This window comes from Polyodon spathula, chromosome 17 (genome assembly GCF_017654505.1).
Source record: "Polyodon spathula isolate WHYD16114869_AA chromosome 17, ASM1765450v1, whole genome shotgun sequence".
Taxonomy (NCBI): domain Eukaryota; kingdom Metazoa; phylum Chordata; class Actinopteri; order Acipenseriformes; family Polyodontidae; genus Polyodon; species Polyodon spathula.
The window spans coordinates 19,032,572-19,048,013 of record NC_054550.1 but is presented as its reverse complement, the minus strand read 5'-3'; the positions used below and the strand labels follow the sequence as shown (position 1 = coordinate 19,048,013).

Here is a 15,442-nt window from a genome sequence, read left to right as displayed (position 1 = left end):
GTTGAATCAGGCAGACACTTTTATAAGGCTAAATTAATCGTCAAAACTCCCTGCCTGCTTTTGGCATATCTTGTAAAATTACCTGTTTATCACCCAATTAGGGGGTCACAGAGTATTGAACACTGGATACATTAAATAGACTGTTAAATGATTTGGGAGGTTCTTAAGTATGTGTGCCATATGTCTGTTCAATAAAAAAAAAAAGCTTGCAGGACTCTTGTCCGCTGTGCTCTTCATCACACCCCCTGCATGTCAGTAATGCTGCAGATCTTCTGATACAGAAACTAAACTGGCTTTAATGAATCGATCGGCTGAGCAGCCGTCCATCTATTCATTTTATTTATTGATTATTAGTTCACTATTATTACTACTAATCAGAAAAATGAATTGAACAGTTGATAAATTGATTGATTAATTAAAGCCAAAGTTTTCATTTATTTAACAGTAAACACTTTGTTTTTTATGGGTATTTGGGTGCTTATTAATAGGGTGCTGTATGTTGTACTAGGTTAACCTAGTTTTTAACAGAAATGTCAAATCAAAACATTAAAACAAGTCTGCAGCATAATTGTTGAAGTTTAAGAAGAAAAGACTCTGTCTTAAAGTCAAATGTCATTGGTGCTTGAAAATATCAGACATTCTTAACAGACTTTCACACCAACATATACAAAGCCAGATCCAGGGCTTACTTATTATTTGATTGCTGAAACATATACATTTATTGACACACAGACAATGAACTATATAAAGTGTATCACTGGTCATTGTGTTTATTTTGCACTGAGCACTAATGCACTTACCACTTTCAGTGATACATGTTTAGGCAATCAAACACTTGTCTCAGAATGCAATATTGTCCTTTAGAGAGATTTCCTTTGGTGAAATGTTCTTTCCATTTGACTGACTGTGTTTTCTTGTTTATTGCTGTATTTTTCTAGTTAGTTGTTCATTTTTGGGGTTTCCATAGTGCTTTTTCCCCTTTTTTGTTTTTAGTTCATTTTGTATATATTTGATTCAGTATTGTAACATCATTTACAGCTACTCATGTCCATGTTAGCCATTATATAGTGCAGATATGGGCAACTCTAGCCCTTCCTGACCAGGTCTTCCAACCTTGTTTGCTAATTGAACCAATTCAACCTCAAATTTGTTGTACCTTTTAAGCCTGGTGTAGAGTTTCCCTCCAGGTCCAGTTGCCAATGCCTGCTGTATTGGTTATAACACCAGAAACCTGATGCCACCGACCTTTATAACTCTGCACTCTCAAATATTCCATAGTTATTACAGGTACTGTAAACACATACAGTGGTTTGCAGAAGTATTCACCCCCTACCAATAATGTCACATTTTGTTGAATTACAACTAATGTATGCACAGTTTTTCAAAAAACTTTTTTTTTTCAAAGCTGTAGTAGTTAAACTGAACGCTATTATATGAGGAAGAGGTTAAACGTCAACAAAGCGTGCAAAGAAAATGTAAAAAATGAAATTTACTGGTTGCATAAGTATTCAACCCCTTAAGTCAGTACTTGGTAGAAGCACCTTTTGCAGCAAATACTGCTTTGAATCTTTTTGGATAGGTCTCTACTAGCTTTGCAGAGTAGGACAATGACATTGGCATTTTTGCCCATCTTTTCGGGAAAATTGCTCCAGTTCTGATAAATTTGTTTGGGATCATCAATGGATGGCAAACTTCAAGTCTCGCCATAAATTTTCAATTGGATTCAAGTCAGGACTTTGACTGAGCCAACATTAATTCTCTTCTTGTTCAACCACTCTAGTGTGGGTTTGGCTTTGTGCTTCGGGTCATTGTCCTGCTGAAATGTGAATTTCCTCCCCAGTTTCAGAGTCTTGGCTGACTCGAACAGGTTTTCCTCAAGGAATCGCCTGTACTTTGCACCATCCATTCTCCCCTCAACCCTGACAAACTTCCCAGTCCCTGCTGACGAGAAGCATCCCCATAACATGATGCTGCGACCACCGTGCTTGACAGTTGGGATGGTGTTGACTGGGTGATGTGCAGTGTTGGGCTTGCGCCAGACGTAACGCTTGGAATTTAGATCGAAAAGTTCAATTGTTGACTTGTCTGACCGCAAAACCTTTTTTTCCACATGTCTGCAGTATCATGTGCTTTTTCACAAACATGCTTAAGATGAGGCTTTTTGAGTAATGGTTTCTTTCTTGCCACCCGTCCATACAGGGCAGCTTTGTGTAGGGACTGGCTTATTGTTGATGCGTGAACATTGACTCCCAGTTCAGACACAGAGGTCATCTCAAGGTCATTGTTGGTTTCAGAGTGACATCCTGAACCAGTTTCCTGCTTGTCTAGCTGCTCAGTTTGTGAGGGTGACCTGATCTGGGTAGTGTCTGGGTGCGTCTTCCACTTCATAATGATGGGCTTCAGCGCCTTTGAAATTTTCTTGTACCCTTCTCTTGCTCTGTGCACCACTTTATCCCTGACTTGTTTCAAAAGCTCCTTGGCCTTCATGGTTGTTTTGTTGGATCACTATGTGAGTTGCAGCTTGAAAGTCTTTATATACCTGAGGGAAATTATCTACAAGTTAAACCACTTTGAGTACACACAGGCTGAAACCATTTCACTAATTTTGTGACCTTTCAAACAAATCATTTGCACCTGAGCTGATTTAGGGCTGCAGTAGCAAAGGGGTTGAATACTTATGCAACTGGGATTAATCTGTTCTTCTTTGGAAATCTTACTTATTTATATTCTACATGCATTTTTTTACTTTATCAATGTGAAGTAGTTTGTGTAGATTCTACATGTAAAGTCTAATTTGAAAGCGTCGTGGACTACGCTCAGGTGCCAACAAAATGTGAAAACTTTGCAGGGGGTGAATACTTCTGCAAACCACTGTAAGTTACTGTTTTACATTAACTTATTTATATACAATCGCTATACATTATATAGAGAATGTATGCTAGAGTTCTGTGATATAAAGTGCAGACACCATGAGAGGGAAGAACAATTGCTCACGAATGGCTTTGCCAAGTGGTAGTGTAGCGGGCAGTGTTGTGTAATGCCTTGCCGTTACGGATTCTGTCCCCTGTTGGGAGATTAGGTTAAAAGCTCTAAAACCACTGATGCAGACTAGCCCGTCTCTCTTTCTTTGTGGTTAAGATGCTTGCTTGCAGTGCAAGGGGTCGAGGGTTCGTGCCCAGCCTGTGCCCTGTTTCAGTAGCATATCTATTTGTAAATATTGTGGCAATCCTTTTTCAGAAGGTAAGATGATTGTGTCCTGTGACAAAGTGCCCGCCCCTGTGTATATTATCTGTTATGTGTTGCGTGTGGTGTGTTTAAATGTTGGTATATAGACATTGGTACACGGGATATAAACGTGTCTGTGTAACACGAGTGTTTAAAAATGTATATGTGTATTTAGGCACGAGGATTGCACAGCACTTCACGTGCAAGTAAAATGTAGTAATATGTGAGCACGGGGAATTGCACTTTATTAATTCACGTGCTGGGGTTCGGTGAGTGGAGAACGGGATTGGACACGGAGTTAATAAGTATAATAATAATAATAACAACAACAACGTAAAGTATCTGCTCACCGTGTTTGTCTGTCTAGTCCGTTTTTGTTTGTCTGTTTTATTTTGGCAACCAGTGCCGTGTCCTGTTTCTGTTTTCGTGTTTAAATGTTTTATTTTGTAATAAACCGACGCCATCAGGCGTCTTCATCATTTCATTTCATCCTGTCTGTTGTGTATTTCATTCCTCTTCCTGGTTCTGACGCTGCCCACTTCGGCCGTCTCTGTGACTGTCCCTACAGCTAAAACTACATGTGGGGGGTGTGCAACGCGCTCGCTGTCTGAACTAGAGCAGAGAATGCTATAAAACTGATTAACTATTAGCGTATTAACTAGTCATAGACCTCCATTGCTGTGTCAGAGCATTCTTGGGGACACTTTGTTTCTGATAGTTAGTGCTGCGCAAGTTTAAATCACAGGAAGGATGGGAGAGAAAGAGCCAGTGTTAACACCATGTGATTTCTCAAACAAAATGAACCCGCAAATTGCGTCAAGATAAACGACAGGGTGAGGAGGTCAGGCTAATTGTGAACTTGTATTTGTGAAATTGAGTTTTGAATTTTAAGTGGTGGTCCCCAGAGTGTTTTGCCTGATGAATGTCATGGAAGCCACAGCAGCTAGACGAGTGGAAGTATTTAAACAGTGACTGCTGAGCAGAAAATGCAGTGTTTGCTTTTCCAGTCTAGTGTTTCAGAACCCCCTGCAGTGTTTTCAAGAAGCACATTGCTTTACCTGTGCTGTTTCCTGTGTTGTCCATATCGCAGCAATTTTTTCAACATATTCCGCATAGTTTTGATATTTGTGTATTCATACATCATACTAGGTATATAAACTAGGGACTTCTTTTTTTTTTTTTTTTTTTTTTTTTTTACTTGTCACCAGGAAAAATATTTTTTTCATTGTAGTGTATCCATTTCACGCACCCTCCTGCAACAAATCTGGTGCTCTGATTCAAATAATTTGGGTATTGTGGAAACAGAAAACCAGCATTCAAGGGAGTTTGATCTGGATACACTGTGATCCTTACAAGATATGTACCACATCACATCATACATTGTACTTGTAACAAAACCTCTCGGATTATGCTGTCCATATACTTATTTTTTTGTATGATGATTGTGTTATTAAATGACGTAAGTGTAAACTCAACTACATAGCAAGACTGCAGTTTTTATTAAGTGGTTCTGGTGTCAAAGATGGAATTACTTCCTGTGATGTACATATGTGGTTCAGGGGAGCTTGTACATTTTTGCCAAGCCACCAGATTTACACAGCCTCATATCTCACATACCTTTTGATGTAGTGACTTCGTGTTTGCAAGGGTATGTAAACACTGCATGCTAAATGTGTCAGTGAGCTTAACATTGACCTCTGACTGCATGAGATCATGTCGGGTACACACATGGCTGTATTCTCACAGTCCATTACGGTTGTTGTCCAGTATAAGTTAACCATCTTGCAACCAGATTGTTTTAATCATATGCTCTGAGAAACTGTCTTCACATCTGGTACACATCTGGATTCTATGATTCTCTTAGTCAAGTTTCGTAATGGTTATTGTCCAACAGACAATAGCTGTTTTACTGTCACATTTGTTGTAACCTCCGACTTTATCTCTTTACGCTGTTACATTAAATAAACATACCTCAGATCAAATGTGGTAGTGCCGTTATCTTGACCTCTGACCTAATATGGCGGTGACTAAAGACCTGAGTTGTTTTCAAAAGTTGCAATTTTTACTGTAGTGCACTGTGACAGGATGCAAGTGGGGTGTGTGATAACAAGTGAATGTCCAGACAGTATTTAACTTTCAAAAACATCCGTGTTTATTTTAAAAATAAAGATAATAAATCCACCCCTGTACCACCTATGGTAATGGGGGGTTCCCAGCGGGGTACAGTCCCAAACAGTAAAACCGCACGTCCCAGATCCAATCCTCCGTGCACTGGACTGTGCGCTCCAAACAGGGAGTGGTGGTGCGTGTCCGTGAGGTGCAGTGAGGGTAGTGCTCAGGGGTTTGTGCTGGCTCCGTGGCGGCAGCTCCCGACCTACTCCTCCTCTGCAAGACAAAAACAAACTAGCACTGCGCTCCGGCTTGTAAACACGTTTCAGAGTAAGGGGCTGTACTCACGTAGTGTTCCCTTTGTACTACCCAACTCCTCCCTGGCATCATCCCTACATGTCCCACAGCTGACTACAATGGAGCTGTTTAGTAAACTCGCAGCTACGCGTTTCCTCCAAAATGGCCGACTTCCAGTGCCTTACACAGTGCCCTTTCTGTTTGGGAGGGAGATTTGCAGCTCAGATTCCTTCTCTCTCTGTCACATGCACCTGTAGCCATTGACATAACTTTGGTTTCTGTAGCTGGGGCATGCATGAAGATTATTCTGTCTGAAGTAATAAAATATTTTACAAACAAGTATAAGAAAACATTCCATCCCTTGTATGTCTAATTAAAAGATCCAAAGTCATTCCTTCAGCAATCATTAAAAACAATAAATTGTTGGCACAATGTTGTCATGCATGATGAGTGTGGCAAATAGCTATGTTATCAGTCGCTTCTGAGTCAAGGAATTACAAAGTTACGATGTTAGTCTTTAAAGAGCACTGAAGCTCCAGAGCCTGGATCCAGGATCAGATCCTTTTAGTACAACCAGCCCCTGAGGCAGTATTGAGTGCTAAAGCGAGTGTGGCATATTTCAGATTTAATGAGAGGGATGAGAATTCCCCCTGAATTATATTTTGAGAAACGTTGAGGTTTCCCCACAGTTGAAATACTTAAGATAGGTACAGTTTTGCTATGAAAATGATGCTAGTACTGTATTGGTATAAGAAAAGAGTGCTTTTAAAAAGTATTTTCAGCTTCCATACGCTTAAAATATGCAGATGTATCTTGAACCGCAAACCGTAGTGTATCGACGATAATGTAAATAACACCAAACTAGACAATGAGTTGCAACATGAAAATTTCTTTTCCTGTTTACAGGTAAGAACTCAACCTTACTATGATGAATGCGATAATGTTTGTTATGGTAATTGTTTATTAGTTTAAACATGTCTACTAAAATGTGACCAAGAGTGAGGTTTTGGAACATTGTTAAATAGAGATGTGGAGATGAATTTAAACATGCAAAATAATTGTGTATAATAATTGTTGAAAATGTTATTGGTAATGTATTCAGCTTTTACTGATGTCTATATTTATTTGCACAAAGGTAATTTTGCTATTTTAGGTTGGCTTTTGAAAAATGAAAAGTTAAACTGTAAGTAGACAGAACCTCAGTGTGTGATAGCATTAGTAAATAACACAAGCTCTGGTGAATTACTAACTTAAACCATTTTCCTGTGCTTTGGATACAGCAACATAGTGCATCCTCCTCTATCTTTGTTCATCCATTTGCCATTTTCTCAAACATTACTGTGATCTCAGGCTGTATACAAATTTGTCAGCCATGTTTTTAAATTATGCGCCAAGTATGTTCATTTCTCATTGGTCAGTTTCCCTAGTTAAGGAGTGTGCAGCTCCAGGATTGGATCGGCATTACGGGTCAGTGGAGCGTGATCCAGATCCTCGTAGTAAAACTCATCTCATGATCCAGCTCCAGTAATCCAGGATCAGATTCAATTTTTCTTCCCATTGACTTCTATACTGACAAGATTATACCAATAAATGATGAAATATGAGTTTTAGTACTCATACAATGTGAGGGGGACATTTCACCATCATTGACAAAGTGAGGGGGACATGTCCTCTGCGTCCGCGTGTAAATTAGGCCTATGCCTGTAGCCCTTTTCCACATTGACGACAAAAAGGTTAAACCATGACTTTTTCACTCAATTTGTTTTTATAAACAAAGTATAGAATAAATCATTTCAGGATGTACTGTGGGTGTAATCAGCTATAACCTTTGGCCTATGATCTGCTACCTGTAATTCATGGGTAACCTCCAAGGAAACACAGTTGGTAGGTAGGTAAAACCGTGCTTTAAGGATAATAATTTTAAAAAATTGCCTTGTAATTAAAGCCTCCACAGAAAAAAGTCTAGGATAGTATACTGTTCAATAAAGTAATCGCCAGGTAAATACCTTAGCTAAACTAAGAAATGTATACAAGAAATGTCCCATCAGTAGTAAGGTCACCCTCCTATTAAGGCTTGTAATGAAGGTGTGCCCCCGACATCATTATTTAAACACCTTGCAGACTCACCATGGCCAATCACTGCTGTCCTAGATGCCTGTGTTGGTACTATACCGTGTTCACAGTATTCTGGCAGGTGTTCCAGATCTTTTCACCTCTGCGTCTGTACTTTGTCCCTGGGGGACTGTAGACTCAAAGCCTTCAGTGGAGCGACTTAATCTATATATATATATATATATATATATATATATATATATATATTCTATAAAAAAAAAAAAAGCAGTAAAGGCTCTTGTTGTTTTTGAAAGGCTGAGTGCCGTGCGTTTCCTCTCTTTATCTTTAGGGATGTCACTTTAAACATTGCAGGCAGAGAGAAGAAAGCATTTACTAACATGAAAGTGGAAGGCAATCATTTCTTCTGTGCTCTTTGATTTGAAATCAAGATTATTTTTTTATTTTATTGTACATCTTTCTTTTTTTGCTGATTTGTGTGGCTATTCACAGGCAATATCAGAGCATGGACAACTAGAAAAGCTGAAGAAAGTATTTGATTAGCACTAGCTATCTCGTCGCTGGTCCCTCTTCTGCAGAAGAGCTTTTGATTCTTTGCTTGCATTTTATACTTCATGCAGATATATTTCAGACAATGCTGCTGCACCCTGGTTCCAAATCACACAAATGAATTGAGTAATGAATGTTTCATTTGAGTCTCTCTAATAAAAAAGCTACCAACATTACTGAAGGCTATGTGTCTGATTTTCATTACAGAACTTTTAACTAGTTCTTTCAGACTCTGAAGCCCAAATTTGAAAAGGGGAAAAACCAACGGCAAAAAGCCACGTAATGTGCGTGTTCAGTATGGCCGTACCTATCGTCAAAATAACAACCTGTTTTGTAAGCTTAATTAGGTGAAGCAGGCAAATCCGCATTCAAGCAATTTAAATACCCCTCACCACAATTAGCAGTGGAGAATTACACACCTCTCACAATAAATAACGGGTTTGGGTCAACCCTGCGTGTGTAGGCTACACATTCCAAAAGAAAATGAAAGACCTCAGCCTGGTACTGGCCATGGTGATGAGGGTGCTCGGAAATGAAAACTGAAATTTGCCAATATGGAATTGGAGATTTTCGTGAAGATGTGTTTCAAGCTCGAAATACATCACCAGGATAAATGAATAAAATACGAGCTGTGCGGTGGCTTCTTAATAAACAAATGTGCCACTTCAGAGTTTGTAGTCTAGGGTGCTTATAAATTATGACACATCATCCAGTTACTGTGTTTCGCATATTAGTTCAACTTCTTATTTTGTATTGAATAATTGAATAATTCCAGGCTGTGATAGGGTCTTACTTGTGTCATGTGTGTGGGTAGCCCCTGTTCAAGCATGCAGAGAGACAACTGGGGTGAAGTTGAAAACGCCGACACAGGCGCACAGGATTTATTCACAAACAGAAAATGAAAGCAAATAAAGTTGGTCATGTGACATTACCAGCGATGGTAACACACAGAGGACTATTACAGCAAGCTGTACAAAAAGTGCAAAATAAAACACAATACCACAAACTATAACTCAAAAGGTCTGCAGGCCTTGCAGCAGCCCCGAGCAATCTCCCGCGGATGTTTTTAAACAGACGGACACTCGGTCATGACCCGCCCAACTGCTGATTAACGACCAGCATAGCCAGTCACTTGCTACCCTTCCCCTCAACCAAGCATAGCAGGCAGCAAGTCTCAATCGAGCGCCCGTCTGTAAACAATAATTTAATTACACAAATCAACTCCAAAACGACACACAATAAACCCATTCCCACTTATAAATCACACCAACACTAATTTACCATTGTGCAGGGCAATCGCCCTGCCACACAGACATATAGACTTTTCAAACTTCAGAAACAATAAGTTTTATTTATATACATCCATGCAGGCAAACAGGTGGAAAATCCTTCCATTGTACAGCAACATGTTCAACACAACAATAACTCCATACAACTCATACAAACAGTTTTATGTATGTCTGTATTTCTGACTATATGTATGATTGTAAAGCATAACTGTATGGTCTATAATTTAGCTACATTATTCAGATGTACCTACAACTAGCTGTTGCTGTTGCTCTAGCTACAAACGACGTCACCTGTCCCTCTGTCCTTTTTTTTTACAATTTTTTTACAATTTTTTTACCATTTTCTTTCAAACTCGAATTTAACAGTACTGCCTGATGGTGCAGGATGAGCCCACATTGTATTACATGTATATGAGACTTTTTCTTTAGTGCTCCTCGGAATATCGTTCCATCTTTTCTTAATCTCCTCCACCATTATTATAATAATGCCTACACTCTAGAAGTAAAGGCTCTCGTTAGAACCTTGCTTTGCCACTGTGGGGAGACCTTTTTAGGTGGGTTCTATGTTCTCTATTTGCAGACTTTCTTTTATCATGTAAGCTATGAAACGTATTGAAAATTGGAGTTTGCAAAACAGTATGGTATTATAAACTACAATTTACAAACTGACTTGATCAGAATGGTTAAAAAATTAGCGCTTTACAAAATGTTATTAAATGTTTCTTTGTCCTTGAAAACGATGCCTCTTTCTTGCTGCAGACAAGTCTCCCACATCACCTTGCCTTTTATATAGCCTACTGTCTGACTGCAGCAAATTAACACCTGCTTTTCAGAGTTCTTAAAATAATCACGCAAACACGAGGCCCGCAATTACTGACAGCTTTAATAAATTAGACTGAATATTTAATAGACCTCATTTGCAAAATCCCCTCACAATTTTAGCAGTTTCGTTCAGAAACGCCCCAGAATTGCATATGCATATACAGAATTACATATGCATCAAGGGCTAAAGTGCACAGAGACATTGCCCCCGCAAATCACGTATTAATTGTGTGTTTATGCCATTGCGTGTGTTTTATAAATTCCATCCAAGAATTCAGAACCCTCAGCGCCCGTTTTACCGTCGTAAAACATCCTCACTCCTTTTATAAATCTGGGCCTGAATGTCTCCCTCTAAAAGCACCGCTGCGCTTGGAGTACAGGATGAGTGCTGCTTGTGCAAAGTTGCCAGTCTTGCTTGGGGGCACACGAGCAGCGTTGCATTGAAATAGCAAAAATCGTCTGATAGTTTACCTCATTACTCTTCAGCGACCCAACTGGACAGACAGCTGATCAGTAGCTTCAGAAATACCAGCGGGTAAAAAGACCTGATTGTCTTGACAGTGTGAACGGACGTTGGCCTCTGTAAGTGGTTTGCGTGGTGAGGCAATTGGAATTGAGCATTTCAAACAAGGGTAAAATGGGATTGGTTGGGATAAAACTGAAATTTGTGTTCTGTGGTTTCTAGAGGGCAAAACGCTGATAAAATAACAGTATCCCAATGGCATTTTTCAGTGTCAGGAGTGTTAATATACATACAGTGACTGAAGCATTGGTGTCAGAATTAATAAATATTTGATATTGTTTTAAAATAAGACCCGTAAAGGCTCAGCTGAGCTCAATGCAGGAGGACAGTGTTAGAAGGTGACAGACAGCAGACCATGTGAGACAGTCAGCTGGGCCAGGCTCCTGACAACCACAGCAAGAGGGAAGCATCAGCTCAGCCAGTCCCTGTGCTGGGCATGACTGAGGCAGACACCTGGCACCTAAAGTAAGTGCAGCTAGCAAAATAGTTTCATAAAACCTCTCCACCCTGCACGTATATTAATTGTATACTGTGAGTCAGTTTTGAAAGTAATATGTTATGCTTTAAATTCAAAACTTGCTGTCTGGTACTGTACAAGGTTAAAGAAAACTCTGTTCACAAAACAAGCTTTTAGACTGTCTCGTCCTTCCTGGGTCATTTCACCTAGAGAGTGAAATTATCCCCACCCATTCGCTGGCTTCTTTTCTGTCAACAGCCAATAGCTGCTTCCACTGCTTTCAGTCTGTAACAAGCTTTGACCCAGTTTTCTTCAGTGAAATGACCCATGAAGTGCAAGTGATAACAGATATCCCAAGAGTAAGGTGTAGAAACTGAGAGCTTCCTTAACTTGAAGTAGTACCATAAATCAGGTTTTAAAATGTAAATATATGTGTGTGCTACAACATGGTTTTTTTTTTTTTTTTTTTTTAACTGCACATTTGAGAACTATGTAGCGAATACAATTGCAAAATGGCTAAGATGTATGGAATTAATTTGTAGCTACAATTACCTTAACAAACAGCCTACAGCTACAGAGTTAAAATAGCTATTTTGGCTTCAGAGGCCCAGCTGTAAGCAGTTCCCCTGAAAGCAGCAAGCAAGCGTGCTCTTTTAAAGAACCGTTTCTGTAATAATTTCGACGGAGTTTCCGTTTCACTTTGTATTGTTTAGTGTGCTGCTGCAGAGCTGCTGTTGAAGCCACTAGCTTCTGGGCAGTGACCATGCTCTGTTTGACATGACCCTGTTTGTTATCTTTATTACAGTCTTTATTGAGCAAGGCAATATCCACAGAGACTGTGGTATCTGGCAAGTGGGCAGCACCCCTCACCCCTCATACACGCCTCCAAATACAGTCTAACTCATTTACAGGTGTGATAATCCAGACTGTCTAACTTCTCATTGGTATTAGAGCATCCTTACCAGTGTCTTATCGTGGAGGCGCCCATACGTACATGCTTACAGTACGTCTGTGTGTCAGTCACCTTTTAGAGTCATGTAATTGTTTTTAGCTGTTTTTCCATTGAGCCATCATTATCAGTTAATTGTGCAGCCTGTTGGTAGTTGCTGCGATGCTCTGATTGTAACTCACAATCAGAATCTGAACAGATCAGCACAGCCCTCAGAGTGGCTGGCTGGAGGTACGAAGGGAAGCTGAATGACAATCATATTGGTTAGCGGAATAGTGTCTTTCACTGTTGAACTCCTCCCTCGGGCCCTTATTGTGAAGGTGTGCCTATAAGGCGATAGCGAAAGAAAAGGAAACAGTACCCAATTTGAAGTTGTGCATTATTTATATTGCACATGTTCTTTTGTGTTTTAAATTCTATAGAAAGAAAATGAGTCTTATTGATAGCTGAGGGTATTTTCCAACTCAGTTGCTTTTCTTTTGCACTGGATATCTCAGCCTGCATTACAGTAAGTGGCAAACTGCATAATGAACAGGTTAACAAAATCAATAAAGATCACCAGTCTGCTCAAAACCAATAGGTCTCTATAAAGTTGAGTGATGTATTAATGTTAAAAAACAAAAAATAAATAGTGTTGCCCCTTGTAAAGGTTTACTATAGTGAGCATAGCAAAGTGTAATAAAGCGCAGTCAAAGCATGGTAAATCATAGGAAAGCACTGGGGTATAGTAAAGAATTTTAATAAACATGGTAAAACAACATGGTAATACCATTCAAAAATACATTGGTCAGCTTTTATTAGTGACATTAAATCTAGCTACCCATATATCCAATTAAGGTGAAACCTGCTCTGGACATTCTTTATCATCCTTAACTTTAAAACACTCAATCAGAATTCAAAGATAAGTAGACAAGAGTACTTAGTGTTACCTAAATGCAGTCTTGCCTGTACATACTGTGGGTATAGGTCATGCTACTTTTTATGACTCTAATAGCTCTTGTGTAGTTTTATATTTGCATATTTTGACTTGGTACTGGCAGATTTTTATTTGTATAGCACGGTAATACACAAGCCTGCAAGCAGGGACCTGTAGTTGAGAAGGCAACATAATTAACGGTGTACACAGGGGGTCCTTGCTCCTTATCAGAAGCCCTCATCCTGTGTCGGTTCCTCCATCGTGTAGCCTGTACATATTTAATAATCACGCAGCCTGCCAGGAATGGCTTTTTGTCAAGGTCATTTTTCTTCTGAAGTTAAAGAATGGGCTTGAATTTCATTAAAGGGTTCCTTGTCTGTGGAGACAATGCTTGTGGAGCTTGTTTGCATGTTACTCTCCCTTTGAAGCTATTTAACTAATAGGATGTTTCAAGTGTCACTCCACTCAAGGGCAGGAGAGGCAGTCTCCACACATACATTATTTTCAGTCATTGTTTTAGTTTTAGACAAAGCTGTGTTTTTGCTACAGTTACGATTTCAATGGTAACTTAAATGTAACCTTTTTTCCATTTATAATACTGTTTTAAAGACTTTAGAACCATAACAATGTGAGCATTGTATTACTCTGCTGTGTCCTTGTTTATTCGCCAGATTGAGGCTGTAGATAGCAGGTGTCCACATTTAATAAAACCACTGAAAATTCAGTTTTCAGAGTTACAAACATTTCAGACTTACGAACAACCTCCATGCCCAAAGTGTTTGTAACTTTGAGGTTCTACTGTAGTTAACATATTTAAGACAGTTCTTAAGGAACATTCCCATGTTGAAAATATAAGTACTATAGATGTGGTCAAATCTATATTTTAAACCTACCTCTGTTTAACCAGATTACTGAACCAGAAAAAGTGAGTTGTTTTTTTGGGTGGTTGCATACTACTAGCAATATACGGTATGTCGATACCGCATACTCAATATAGTGTATTAGTTGAGACAACATGAATAGACCTCTCGTCAGGCTCTGGAAAGAGTTTGATTAGGTGTTCAGCAGGTTCACGCTGTGCTGTGTCTCTGTTTCACCCCAGGCCACGAAGGAAGTGATCGAGAGGGAAGCCCCTGGAATGGCCCTTGCCATGCTGATGGGATCGCTCCATGTCACCCCACTAGGAATGCTGTCCAGGTATGCAAAGTGCAGAACCAAGACATCCTCATAGAAGCCTACCATGAGCCTTCTGGGATCAGATGCCTGACTACAGCTATGGCCAAACATTTAGCATCACCCTATTGAATGAAACCTATTGAATAATGTTACATTAACATATTGAATTACATACCACTTTGTAGTTTTTCATATACTTAAGGAAAAAACAAAATATTTAAAAATGTGACATTTTGAAATCTAACATTAAATACTGTACTTCTATTATGACTTCCAATAGACTTTTGCGATATCATTTTGTAGTTTCTTTGATTTACATGATGTTAAATAAGAACAAAAGAAAGTTTACAAACGAGAGGAGGCCATTCGGCCCATCTTGCTCATTTGGTTGTTAGTAGCTTATTGATCCCAGAATCTCATCAAGCAGCTTTTTGAAGGATCCCAGTGTGTCAGCTTCAGCAACATTACTGGGGAGTTGGTTCCAGACCCTCACAATTCTCTGTGAAAAAGTGCCAACTATTTTCTGTTTTGAATGCCCCTTTGTCTAATCTCGATTTGTGACCCCTGGTCCTTGTTTCTTTTTTCAGGTTGAAAAAGTCCCTAGGGTCGACATTGTCAATACCTTTTAGAATTTTGAATGCTTGAATTAGGTCGCCGTGTAGTCCTCTTTGCTCAAGTCTGAATAGATTCAATTCTTTTAGCCTGTCTGCATATGGCATGCCTTTTAAACCAGGAATAATTCTGGTCGATCTAAATTTTGTTCGTATGGTTTTCTCAATCCTAAAGTTCTAGGTGATGTATAGCTGTACATTTGTATGTGTTTGTTTCTTTATGTTTTTGCACTCTTTAAGAGGGCTGCTCCATGCACTAGCACATTTAAACCTTCTTTCTTTTAACAGGCCGGTGTGTGGGATTAGAGGGAAAACTCTCATCATCAACCTGCCAGGCAGCAAAAAAGGGTCACAGGTAAGGAGCCCAGCAGGGAGGCTCTGTTAGTCGATACCGACGTGCTTTATGAGAACCGCAAGTATTACCTGTAAAAAAAAATATATAAATATAT

General features: G+C 39.3%; 1 protein-coding gene across 1 annotated transcript in view; it reads left to right on the top strand.

Moving 5' to 3' along the window:
• The window catches only part of LOC121330000 (gephyrin-like), a 287,319-nt gene that overhangs the window by 133,386 nt on the left and 138,491 nt on the right, over window positions 1-15,442 (top strand). The window contains exons 5-6 of the mRNA XM_041276184.1: window positions 14,309-14,403; window positions 15,282-15,348. Coding sequence (XP_041132118.1) covers window positions 14,309-14,403; window positions 15,282-15,348 — 162 coding nt within the window. The remainder of the gene's footprint in view (window positions 1-14,308; window positions 14,404-15,281; window positions 15,349-15,442) is intronic.